The sequence below is a fragment of the Zalophus californianus genome, chromosome 5, assembly GCF_009762305.2.
Source record: "Zalophus californianus isolate mZalCal1 chromosome 5, mZalCal1.pri.v2, whole genome shotgun sequence".
NCBI classification, from domain to species: Eukaryota; Metazoa; Chordata; class Mammalia; order Carnivora; family Otariidae; genus Zalophus; species Zalophus californianus.
The window spans coordinates 73,059,050-73,071,321 of NC_045599.1; the positions used below are offsets into that span (position 1 = coordinate 73,059,050).

At 35.6% G+C, this 12,272-nt stretch overlaps 1 protein-coding gene across 1 annotated transcript in view; it reads right to left on the reverse strand.

Annotated features, from left to right (window-relative positions):
* The window catches only part of MCTP1 (multiple C2 and transmembrane domain containing 1), a 505,394-nt gene that overhangs the window by 71,066 nt on the left and 422,056 nt on the right, over positions 1-12,272 (reverse strand). The window contains 1 exon segment of the mRNA XM_027606101.2: positions 1,148-1,201. Coding sequence (XP_027461902.2) covers positions 1,148-1,201 — 54 coding nt within the window.

The window sequence follows — 12,272 nt, forward strand, 5'->3', positions numbered from 1 at the left end:
AGTCAAGAAAAAAATCATTTGGGAGTTTGACTAATCACTGTGAGTTTTTGGGGGGTTTTTTGTTTTTGTTTTTTTTTTTACATTTCTAATGCTTGCTTCCAGTATGCAAATTCTTATACCAGGATATAACTGTACATCTCTACTAGAATCAAAGGTCAAGGGCATAAAGTAAGATACACTGTTGTTCTCCTTTATTAAAAAAAAAAAAAATTCACTGCTTTACTCTAACAGAACTCAGTTTCCAGTGAAGATCAAAATCTGGTTTTATTTGCTAACTAATTTGGAAATAATGAATGATATTCTCTCTTCCCTCCCAATCTCACTCTAGCACTTTTTAGATTTTTATCTAGAAATGCCCAAGGATTTTGATAAACCAGCATCGCTCTCCTCCTTGCCATAAAAAGCCTTTCTTCTGACCCCAGACACTGCTACAGTGCTGCAAGATCATTCTAATTCTTCTCTCCAGTTGTCCCCTCTTCCCAGTGGACAACCATTCCAAGAAATCCCAGAAACTAGCTATTTGTTTGTTTTTGTTTGTTTGTTTACTGTGGTCACCATTCCCATGCCAACCAGCAACCAGAAAATAACCTCTCAATAGGCTTTCCTGACCAACGAGCCACAGAGCCATTCCAAGTCAAGTCTAGGCAAGGGCCGTGAGCACTGGGATTATTTAAATGCCCTCCGGAGCCCTCCCCACACACGTGTGTTCTTTTGCTAAGCAATTCCTTGAAAATTACAGATGACAATATCCATGTTCAACTTAAGCAGGCTGCTCTGTTTTTCCCCCTTCTCCCTTCCCCCAAAGTGTAGCCCGATTTGTAATACTCAAGATAGGACAAATTTTTGCCCTTCAAAAACAGTTGTCACTGCCGTTATCTTCACGAGAGCTATCAAGTTCCAGACAAGCTGAATTATTTTTTTTTGTTCTGGCAGAAAAATATTTGACCCAGCTCTGGACAAAAACGAAGAGGATTTATAGCCCTCTCTCCTTCTTTGCAACATGCAGTAGCATTGTTAGGATGATAAACAGCACTGTCCAATTTTCTGGACTCAAACACTTCAACTCCTTTTTTAACTGTCTGTGAAAACAGTGTCATGTCTACATTTCCCCATCCCCTGGTACCCAAGTGCTGGGAAAGATAATTACCTTGTCATCTTTGTCATCTTCTTCTTCCTCGTCCTCCAGCATGTCCTCCACTACCTGCAGACAGAAACAGAAGTCATTCTCGGGCTCTTAAAGGAGAGAATTTTGTTCTGTCATTTTGAACCTTCTGGAAATGAAAACTTTATTAACATTTGAAACAGGCGCACAGAGAGGGAACATTTGATCTAGAGATAGGGATTAGGAAAATGCGATGCCTTTAATTGATTAAAAACCAGGGAACTGAATTCCAGTCAGAGGAACCCTATTTGTGTGAAATGTTCTGTGACAACTTAAAGAATCTGAAACATGCATCAGGTAAACTAGCATTAGAGAGATGCTTTTAATCAGGAGATTTCCTTTTTACCTGCTCCACTGCCTGCATTAATCAGACACTTTAAGTTTGGAATCAGATAACTAAGCAGAAAACAGCTCTGCTACTTCTAATTTACTTTTTACCAAACTCTAAGGTAGAGTATACTACCTGTTCATTGATTTATGCTGGTGCTTTATGGCATAAAGCTAATAGCTTTCATGGCTCAAATTTTACTTACTAATTTTTTTATTGAATAAATTTGATTTGTAACATTGGCTAAGTCTAAAGTATACCATGTGTTACTTGGATACATTTATGTATTGTAATATGATTGCTGATGTGGCAATGTTTAGCTTATTACATAATTAGAGTACACTATTATTGTCTGTGTTCATTATACTGTGCATCAGATCTCTATGGCTTATTTACTACCTGTCATGTGTTTGTACCCCTAAACACTGTCACTGCTATCCCTGCCCTCCATTCCCTGGTAACCACCATTTTACTATCTTTTTTTATAGGTTTAACTTTTTTAGAATCCACAAATAAATGATATCATATAGTACTACACTTACTCTGACTTATCTTGCTTTTAATGTGCTCAAGGTCCATCCATGTTGTCACAAAAGGGATGCTATCTTCCTTTCTTGTAACTAACATTCCACTGTGTCTATGTACTACATCCTTTTCACCCACTCATCCAATGATGGGCATTTGGGTTGTTTCCATATTTTGGCTTTTGTGAATAATGCTGTGGCAAACATGGGAGTGCAGATAACTTTTCAATACGCTGTTTTCATTTCCTTTGGGTATATACCCAGAAGTGTAATTGTTTGGTCATAGGGCAGATCTATTTTTATTTTTTTTGAGGAACCTCCATATTGTTTTCCATAGTGTGTGGACCAATTTACATTCCTGCCAACAATGTATATGGGTTCTCTATTCACCATTCTCAACAGCACTTACTGTCTCGTCCTGATGACAGCCATTCTAATAGATGTGAGCTAACTCAGTGGTCCACTGATACAGAGATGATATGGCATTGTGGTTTTGACTTGCATTTCCTTGATATTAGCGATGTTAAGCATCTTTTCATCTATCTGTTGGCATTTCGATGTCCTCTTTAGAAAATTGCTAAGTTCTTCCGCTTATTTTTAAATTGGACTGGTTTTTTGTTAGGGAGTTGACTGACTTCTTTAGATATTTTGGGTATTAACCCCGTATCTGATTTATGGTTTGCAAAAATTTTCTCCCATTCTGTAGGTTGTTTTTTCATTGTTTGTTTCACTGTGCAGAAGCTTTTGAGTTTGATGTAGTCCCATTTGTTAATTTTTTCTTTGGTCGTTTGTGGTTTTAGTGCCATCAAGGCTCAAGTTTTAATTCTTGTGTATAAATGTCAACTTTTGACTATCTCTGTATTACTTTTTTATTTTGTGGATTACCAGAAACTCTACTTTTAATTCTCTGATTTTACACAAGGGTTATATTATGAGAATGGACAATGAAAGAAAATTACAAATGTATTCAATAATCAAATTATATAATATGTATATAAAACCCAGATGGGGGGTATGCATGAATGTATTTTTAAATGACTCCTAGTTTACTTAGTTCAGGATAATGGAATAGTCATTTCGGATTTGCTCAATAAATTTACCCTTTCCTTGATTAACGTGTAACTGTGGCATTACAAATGAGACTTCACTATGTTTCAGGTGTTTTAAACACCTACACACACACACACACACACTCTCTCTCTCTCTCTCTCTCTCCATGGAAACCAAAAATTTAAAAACTTTGGGGAGGGTTGTTATTAAGTGCCAACTTCTGATTGCATTCATGCCATTTCATATAATTTCTAATTCTTGTGGTGCTTTTCTTTTTTTTATCTAGTCTGTATCTCTATTTCTGAATAAACTTGATAGAATCATCGTTATTAAATATTTTTAAATCCTTCTCCCAAAGCTCATAACTGTAAAAGATAAGACAGCAAATGCTTCTTTCATGTGGCTTATGATACAGACAGGAATATGTTACGAGTGAAAACTTCAATAGCTAAGACTGTATTATGCAAAGAGCTACACAAACTGAGATAACATGTCGGGACTCTCGGTGATCTAATAATTGTCCTCAAATATTCTAAAAGCATTAGCTGATTTAAAAGAATAGCCCAAACTCAAACCTCCATTTCTCATAAACCAATATATAACCAAAAGCATCTGACAACCTGTGAGATTGTTCCTAATTTAATGTCATACTTTAAATCTTCCATTACATGGTAGAATTTTGTGGTCTTTCCTTTGGACATTCAACATTTCAAAACAGTGTGCTGTTTCCAGTATCTGGTGAGAGTTTACACTTATTTTGAAGACATATAAAGCAATTCAGCCTCAGCAAGAAAGGACTCTTAACATTCTAACTATATTCAGCAACTCTGTAAGCATTTGTTGTAAAGCCCTTTGGCCAAGAAACACAGTGTTAGGTACTGTGGGAATACAAAGATGAATAACACAGATATTTCATCTATACTCATGTCAGCCCTCAAGAGAAATATAATTCAGTAGAATTTAAATGGAGACTGTAAGCTAATCTTTCACGGTGGCTTTTAGTTTTCTGAAATTTTGAAGTATTCAGAAGTATATAGACAATAATAGTAACAATGTATAATCACGGTGCCAAATGCCAGGCAATTCTAAATTGGGCTATTTTTGATGGAGGTTTAAATGGGAGAAACAGCCACAATAGTTCAGTACTTTGTATTTCTCCAAAAGAATTCACCTAACACAGCAAATAGCTGAAACAGAACTCAAACCCAGACAGTGGGACAACACAGAGCCAGCTCTCACCCCTGCCCAGTTATTGGGTGGGGGTGGGGAGGGGGGAAGAATTCACCTAACTCCCCTAAGTTTTGTTTAAATGATTATAATTTCATATCTCTAGTAAAACGATTGATTTAGATTAAGTAATTTTTTAGGTTGGTCATTATGATCCATTTTATTTTTCAGTAAAAGTTGTATATATTGGAGGTATAAAACAGGATGATTTGGTTAATACTAAAATTACCCACACAAAGTCATTTATCAAATATGTCAAGGAAAAAGAAACGAACACTACAAGTATACTTTTACTTCTGTGCATAAACTCAAACACTGTTTTTGCTAGTTATTATTAAAAATGTATTACATGCCTCTCCTCTCAGGACTGATGACCATACTGCAGGTGCTAGGAAGAAAGAATGGCATTGGATTTTGCCTAGCAGATTGCAAGGTGCATAATAGGTGTTCCAGAAATATTTGTTGATAGAATGAACAGATGAATGCATCATCTATTCTTCATAGCCTTCAATAGGCTTTTACATAAAAGAACTGAACTAGCTCACAGAACTGAACTAGCTTATCTGGAAAGTTATATACTTAATCAGTGATGCAGATTAATAAAAGCAAATATTCAAAATGCCTTCCAATATCTGCCCGGAAAGAGAAAGCATACATATTTAACCTTTAAGATTTGGAGATTTCTACTACCTTCAAGATAATTTTCAAAAATTCAAAATATCATCAAAACATCAAACAAGCCAATAGCTTAATTTACACACTTCCCAAATCAGCTGCAGATCTTATGTTCAAGAACGACTCAAAGAGGTCTACAGAATCAGACTCTTCATTTGCAAAACCCAAACTGTTCTTACCCTGCACAAGTGGGTAATTGGCTACGCGCAATTGCTCTACAAATGTGCAGCCGGAACCACCCAATACAACCATTTGCTCTTACATTTGGCAGAAAAGTGTTGTGTTAGCGAGAGGCCTTTGTGCTGTGTTTTAGCACTCTAGCGAGGGCTTTTCCCCTCCTCCAGTGTCTTTTTAATGTTACATCATAAACATCTACAAGTGAGGATTTATAATTCAGATGCTTTCCTATGGATGCCTTTAAGCTGCTTCAGAATGCATCCCACTATTACATTTTGCTCAGGTGAAGGTTAAGGTGCCTTGGAAACTGGAGATAATAGCACCTATCCCACAATGTTGATTAAGGATCCAATGAAATAATGTATTTAAAGTACTTAGCACAGTTCCTGTATTGAAGTGTTCAAAGAGGTTAGCTATTAGTGAAAAGAAAAATAATATCTATTTAATGATAGTTTAAACATTATTTTTTTAAAGATTTTATTTATTTATTTGTCAGAGAGAGAGAGAGAGAGAGAGAGCACAAGCAGCGGGAGCGGGAGCGGGAGAAGCAGGTTCCCCGCTGAGCAGGGAGCCCGATGCGGGGCTCGATCCCAGGACCCTGGGATCATGACCAGAGCCGAAGGCAGACGCTTAACTGACTGAACCACCCAGGTGCCCCTCAACATTAATTTTTAAAAACTGAATTATGTATTTTTTTTGTCCTGGGCAAAATATTCAGTGTTCTTTATGACATATAAAATTCCAATTCATGTTTTGCAGACACTAAGAGACACATAAAGGGACACAGGCAGAGGCGTGGATCAAGACTACCCCTTAAAATGATGCTTTCACTAATTTTCAGGCTTTAACAGACCAATGAAATGTACGGCTATGAGGGCAAGAGCATCTCAAAAGTGGGGCTGTGCTTGAAGACATGAGCCCTGGCCAAATGCAATGAATATAGAAACTGCAACTGAGGTTTTAAAAACAAACTGTACGTATCCCTGAAGTACATTTAATGACTGCACAAAACTGCAACCTTTCCCAGAGAACTCGACAAACACCTACCATTTAGAAAGAGGGTGGTGGAGTTTAACACTTAACAAAGGAAAACAAATAAAATAAAGGAGTCCTCATCTCAAATTCCACTCTTCCTCTTCAAATAAAACCATATAAAGACTACATAGTTTTGTTTTCAAGTATATGAAGTCCAGTTGCCCAAACATTTGTCAACAATAATTTAATAACAACACATATGCAGGATTTCCTTGAGAAAAAAAAAATGAGTGTTGAAAAAAATGCATGTGTTAGAAAAGATACATTTTTCCAAAGTTTTTTTTTTCTTTTTTCTTTCCCTTTTCTTGAGGGGGAATCTCTCAGTTCGGCTCTAGAATTCTCTTTCCAAATTATGCTTTCTGATATCTTGCTTGAAAGCAAGTAGTATTAATCAAACAAAGGAAGGGCACTAGGGAAATCAGAAAGATGTAATGCAAGCAGTTAAAAGTGACATGACCTTCTGTAATGTCGCTCGTCACAGACTTATATGCCACACACTGGAGGAAGGTCTCGAAAGAAACTGATTCTTGGTACTATTCCTTGAATGTAATACTAATAAAGATGACATTTTTAAAAACACACGGAGACAGCCCCAAATGCAGCATGCCAGCTACATTACAGCCAAAGAATAAGCAGATAACATTGTTTTTAAAAGCATAATATTTCTTCTTTCATATTCCATATTTGCTGAGCATTTGTCATTAACATATAAAATATGTGGCTGTACTTTTTAAAAAATCCATTTTCAAATGGAGCCAAACTCATCTGTAGAATCTGTGTATTATATAGTTGCACAGGAACTCTTTTCATATTGCGACTTTTAATTATAATTCAACACAACTTAAAAGGCTTATGATTTGCAAGGAAATAAAATTTTATTTGGCTGAAAATATTAATAATGGTGTTAGTAATCTGCATTCAAGTATGACATGTTTAATATTACTGCCCCAGACAATGATATATAAGGGAGGGGACCAGAGGATGCAGAAAAGGAAGACCTAGACAGTGAAGGGATGAGAAAAAGTGGATTCAGGTAAACTTCATGGTTAAAGTCATCATGGGGCAGTAAATACTAATTACTGCTTTTTAATGCCGGGTTAGGGGGTGTGTTTTAAAACAAGAGTGACCAAAGGGGGATACAAGGCCCACCAATAATTCTTAAAACACTTTGTATTTTCATTTGCCCAGGAATAAAGTCCTCCAATTATTTATTACTCTTCAAAGAAAAACAAGAACCAAAAGCATCTTGATTATGTCACCCTTGTAAGATAAGTATTGAGTACCATGAAGCCAAAAACTCCCCAAGACAAAGCTGACACAAACCAGTTTCTTTCATATGTTTACTTTCTTCCTTGGAAATAATCTTTGAATTAAATAGATGTTTTGCTATGTTCAGAATGAATAGTTGCACAATTCAAATTGCTTTACTCAAACACGGTCTATAAAAAAGCAACACATTTAAATTAAAGAAGAAATCACTGCTGTCCAGATGTGCAACTGCATGTTAAAAAATTAAAGAAAGAAAATTGTCACAAAAGAAAGAAGTTTCATATTTAATTTCATATTCACAGAACATCCAAATGTGTACAGATGCTTATATTTGGACACATTACAAACTAAATGCCTATTTCCACCCTAGAGATACAGAGGAATTTGGAGAGAGCAGTATTCTTCAACATGGTCTGGAGTTCATTTATACCATTTGTGTGTGCATAAACCAAGCAGAGCATGAATTTGTGTGCCAATGAATTTATTACATGTGTAAATATCATATGAAATTATTGGAAGCCTATGGATTGAGAAGTTGCATATAAACACTCAGACTCTTTCAGATTGCTGAAAAGTACCAGAGCTGACCTCTGGTCAACCAAAGTCAGCTAAAGACTTTTGTGGTCAATACGATCATTATAGGTGCACGTGTGCTGTCATTTTCGCAACAGCACATCTGCTGCTCACGAAATTTTTGAGAAGGAACTTTTGCAAAATGAACGGCACAATTAAGCTGTACACATAATTTACTCCACGTCTGGAAGAATAATAAGACTCATAAACAGGTCTGGGATATACTGTTTCATCCAGTATATCTCAAAAGCAACTGGATGTATGATGGCTGCTTAGTTTGATTCACACTGTTAAAGATTTGACCTTGGAGTATTTCAGTTATAGTAGTCCTCAAGATAACTGAACCACTAGATGTAATAATAATTAGTGTGATAGGCTTGCCAGTGAGGTTGACTATATTGTAATACAAAAGAAGGCAGACTAAAAAGAAAAGCATTATTACTTACTGCTAAAAGACTTTCTGATTTTTACAGAAACACTCAAATACAATTATTTCTTCTTGCAGAATGCATTTCCTTGGCTCATTCTGGGAAGTGCCATGTTGTAATTTAGTCTGATTCTTAATAGGAAATGTGGCTTTAATGTGGCTATCAGATGACTTTTGATTCATGCCACTGATTACATACAGCCTGTATTCTGCATCATCAACAACAACATTCTTATTTGCAGTATAATATGCTTTGCTGTAAGGTGCAAGGGCAGTAAATTTACTGGCCTAGAAGATGTAACCTTTTATTTTTTTAAGTGTCAGCTTAATATGCAGAAAACCTCTTCCATTATGAAAGACTAAATATAATACAAATTCTATAATCAGTATAAGCATCTTAAATGAATTTCTTTTCATATTTCCTTCTGAGTATTCTTAAATGTTCATTCTTATACTTAACACAAAGCACTGGGAACAGAATTCTAGTGTTTATTTGAACTATGTCTCCATCTAAAGGCTTCACAATGTATTGTATTTTTGCTGGCAGAGAAAATTCTAAGCTTGGTGTCTTTAGGATAAGTGCATATTAATTTGACTGAGCAGGGAAAAATAGGTCAACTATTAACCTACATCATGCTTTTTAAATAATAGTGCTTTTTTGAAACTATTTTTTTGGTCAGGTTAGAAAATAAATGTATACAAAAAGTCCCCCCACCCCCCCAAAAAAAACCAAACACAAAACTGGAGTTGTTTAATGTGCTTTGCAAAGTGAAATTAAAAGATAACTAGACTTACCACTAAAGGATTTTATAAAATTTAGTATTTTCAAAGGAAAATTAAACATTAAAAGTAAACAGATTTCAAATAAAGAAGAAAATTATGTACTCAAGCCTCTTATAAAACCAGATTTCTATTCCAGAACCACAAATTTGTTATTTTTTAAAAAGGGCACAATTTTAAATGTTGAAAATTCTAAAACAACCTCAGGAATTTTTATTTTTTAAATATGTCATAAAGAATCCACATTATCTATTTAAAACACTTTCTGCAAAGCCAGAGGTGGGAAAGGTGTGACCTCTATGAGAGTACCATCCTCCAATCTTCTCAGAAATGTGCATTGCTCTAACCCCTGCAGATAGGCTTGCAAGCATTAAGGCTGTAATAGTCAAGAAGTTCCTTTTTAGGTCAGTGTATACTTTAGCACATGGAATAGAGGAAAATGCTACACTTTTGGAACAACAGAATTTGAAAACAAAACAAAAAAATCGTTTATATTGGAGATTAACATTAGCAAACTTTTGGACTGTACTGCTCTGCTAGGTTTGATTCACTTTTTCCAGAAATTCATGGCTACTCCCTATATGTTAAGCAGTATGTTGGGGATAATGGAAGGGGTAAGGGGAATCGGTGGACATTTGTAGAGAAAAATATTCTGACACTAATTTGATTTTTTCTTTTGTTCTTCTCATGCCTAGAATATTTTGAGGCATGAGAACACTATGTGAGAAAAATCTAAAAATAGACTGAGTTTTGAATGTCAAAAAATCATATAGTCTGAAAACTTGAGTTTTCTTCTTTATATCCCTTTTCTATAAATAATAATGACAAAAATATTTTTTATCTCTTTTTGTAAAGAATAATCACCTCACAAAAGAAAGCCCATGTGGGTTTAGACCTACATTTGAACTGGAAAGAATGTCTATGGTGAATGGTGAATTGTAGCATAAAAGCCTGAATGAAAAGAATGTTCACGAAACCTCACACAAAACCTCCGTAACCATTTTATCACAAGCTTCCCACAATATAACACAAGAGCTCTATATTCTAGGAAAAGCTTGCCTGGTCCACTTATCATTTCTGCTTTATGTAGTGTACTGTATGATTGCTGAATTAGTGCATAATATTTATAGTACCAACATTTAGTTAAGTAACCTTTATGTAAGATTTATGTTGATTTTTTTTATTTCTCATTTAATGGCAAATTATGAAGAGCATGTTTCATAAAGATAATTCTCCATTTAAATTCATCAGTCCATTAAATATTAAAATTATGTTTCTGATGCAATCGAGAACAAATTTGTCCAGCTTCAGTGATTATTTGCACTCATAAAAATTAGGCTTGATTAATAAAATTTAAATGCTTGATTAAGTTGACATTTTCATGTTCTATTCTGATTTATTAAAATTAGTCCCCGTGCCCCGGCCTGGTATGCTAGTGTAGGTTTACCTTTCTCCTTCTCTTAGTCGACATCCAGAGAGAGGCTGTCAGGAAGGAGTACTGTGCTTTTGGACTTAAAGACGGTTTTCGGAAAATGCCCTGTTCTTTGCTCAGAGGGCTGCCGCCTTTGTCTTTATGCATAGTGCCTGGTGGAGGTTTGTATTACAATAAACAAGAAAAATGTTTCTTTCAAATATCTATTGATATGATCTGGAAAACGGCATTTATTTATGGTATTTCTGTAAAATTCAGTTACCAAGTAGCTTTCATCTGTAGAGGACAGGTCAAATTTCTTCATCTGTTTTTTTCTTTTGTTTTGTTTTTTGTTTTTGCTGAGAAAAATACAGTTTTTATTTTTGCGGGACTTGCACACACATAGCAGGGGGATTATAGACACCTGGAAATCTTTCTGTGGCAATGCTATTGTCTTTATCACAAAGCTTAAAACCAAGACTGATGGTCATGGAAAACCATCCTCTTCGAAAGCACTTACAAGGGAACTTTTCAAGAAAGGAAGTGACGTACAATGTCTAAGCCCTCACTATACCCACACTGGTTTGTCCTGTTTTCTACATGGGCAGGTGCCTAGTTGTCATTTACTGAGCTCTCATTGTATGCTTATTAACACAGTATGTTGTCTCTTTAATCGTCACAAAGCCTCAACAAGGTGGGTTTTATCCCTGTCTTATTGGTGAGGAAACTGAGGCTCAGGGGAGTGAATAAATTTGCATGGCTAACAAGGGGAAGATCTGGAATTAAATCCCAGGTCTTCCTAATTTCAAAGTTTGGGCTTTTAAACTCTACCCACTGGAAATGAGTCGTGGTGACAGTCCTTTTTAAGATGTTTTTGAGGCTACCCGTGGGAAACTTTGTTTAGATGAGCTGACTTTCTCTCATTTAAGCATGCCACTGGAATATTTGGTTATTTTTCAAAATAAATGCTATGGTATGATAGTTATTTTTTCCTTGCATGATAACAAATGATAGGAAATGCTCTTGAAGGCATATATTAGTTTGGTTACCTACATGGACCATTGCAGTTCTATGTATAAGATGGTGGAAAGAGTTTAAAGTTGCATGCTCTTAAAAAACGTATATCATATAACACTAAAAAAAAAAAAGATGAATACAAAACTCTCAGAGTTATTGGATCCCTATCAGAGTTCTGATTTACAAACATTTTCCACAAGCAGATAAAGACATACCATATGGTTTCCACTTTTAGTTTGCTAATGGAGGTCTTGTTCTTTCTTATCATCTTTCTGAACCAGGGACAATAAATCTCCACAAATATCATAGGAAACCCTGGGGCAACATCACTCACTACAAAGGGCAAAATGCTCAGGACTAGTAATGCAAACTAGTCATGGGGGTCACAAGTCAGCCACAAGGTGCTTCTGTTGACCCTATATCCTACCTCCCTCACCATGAAATTTGAAGGGGTTTTGGCTAGCTACAAGAATGCTAAATCATTCAGAAAGAACAGACTATCACTAAAAATAGGGAGAGTAAGAATCACACAGTCACCCTGAGAACTGAGGCCATAATTGTGAGTACCCATTTTTTTCTCCTCTTCTCCATCCCCCTCTTCAATTACAGAAATGGCA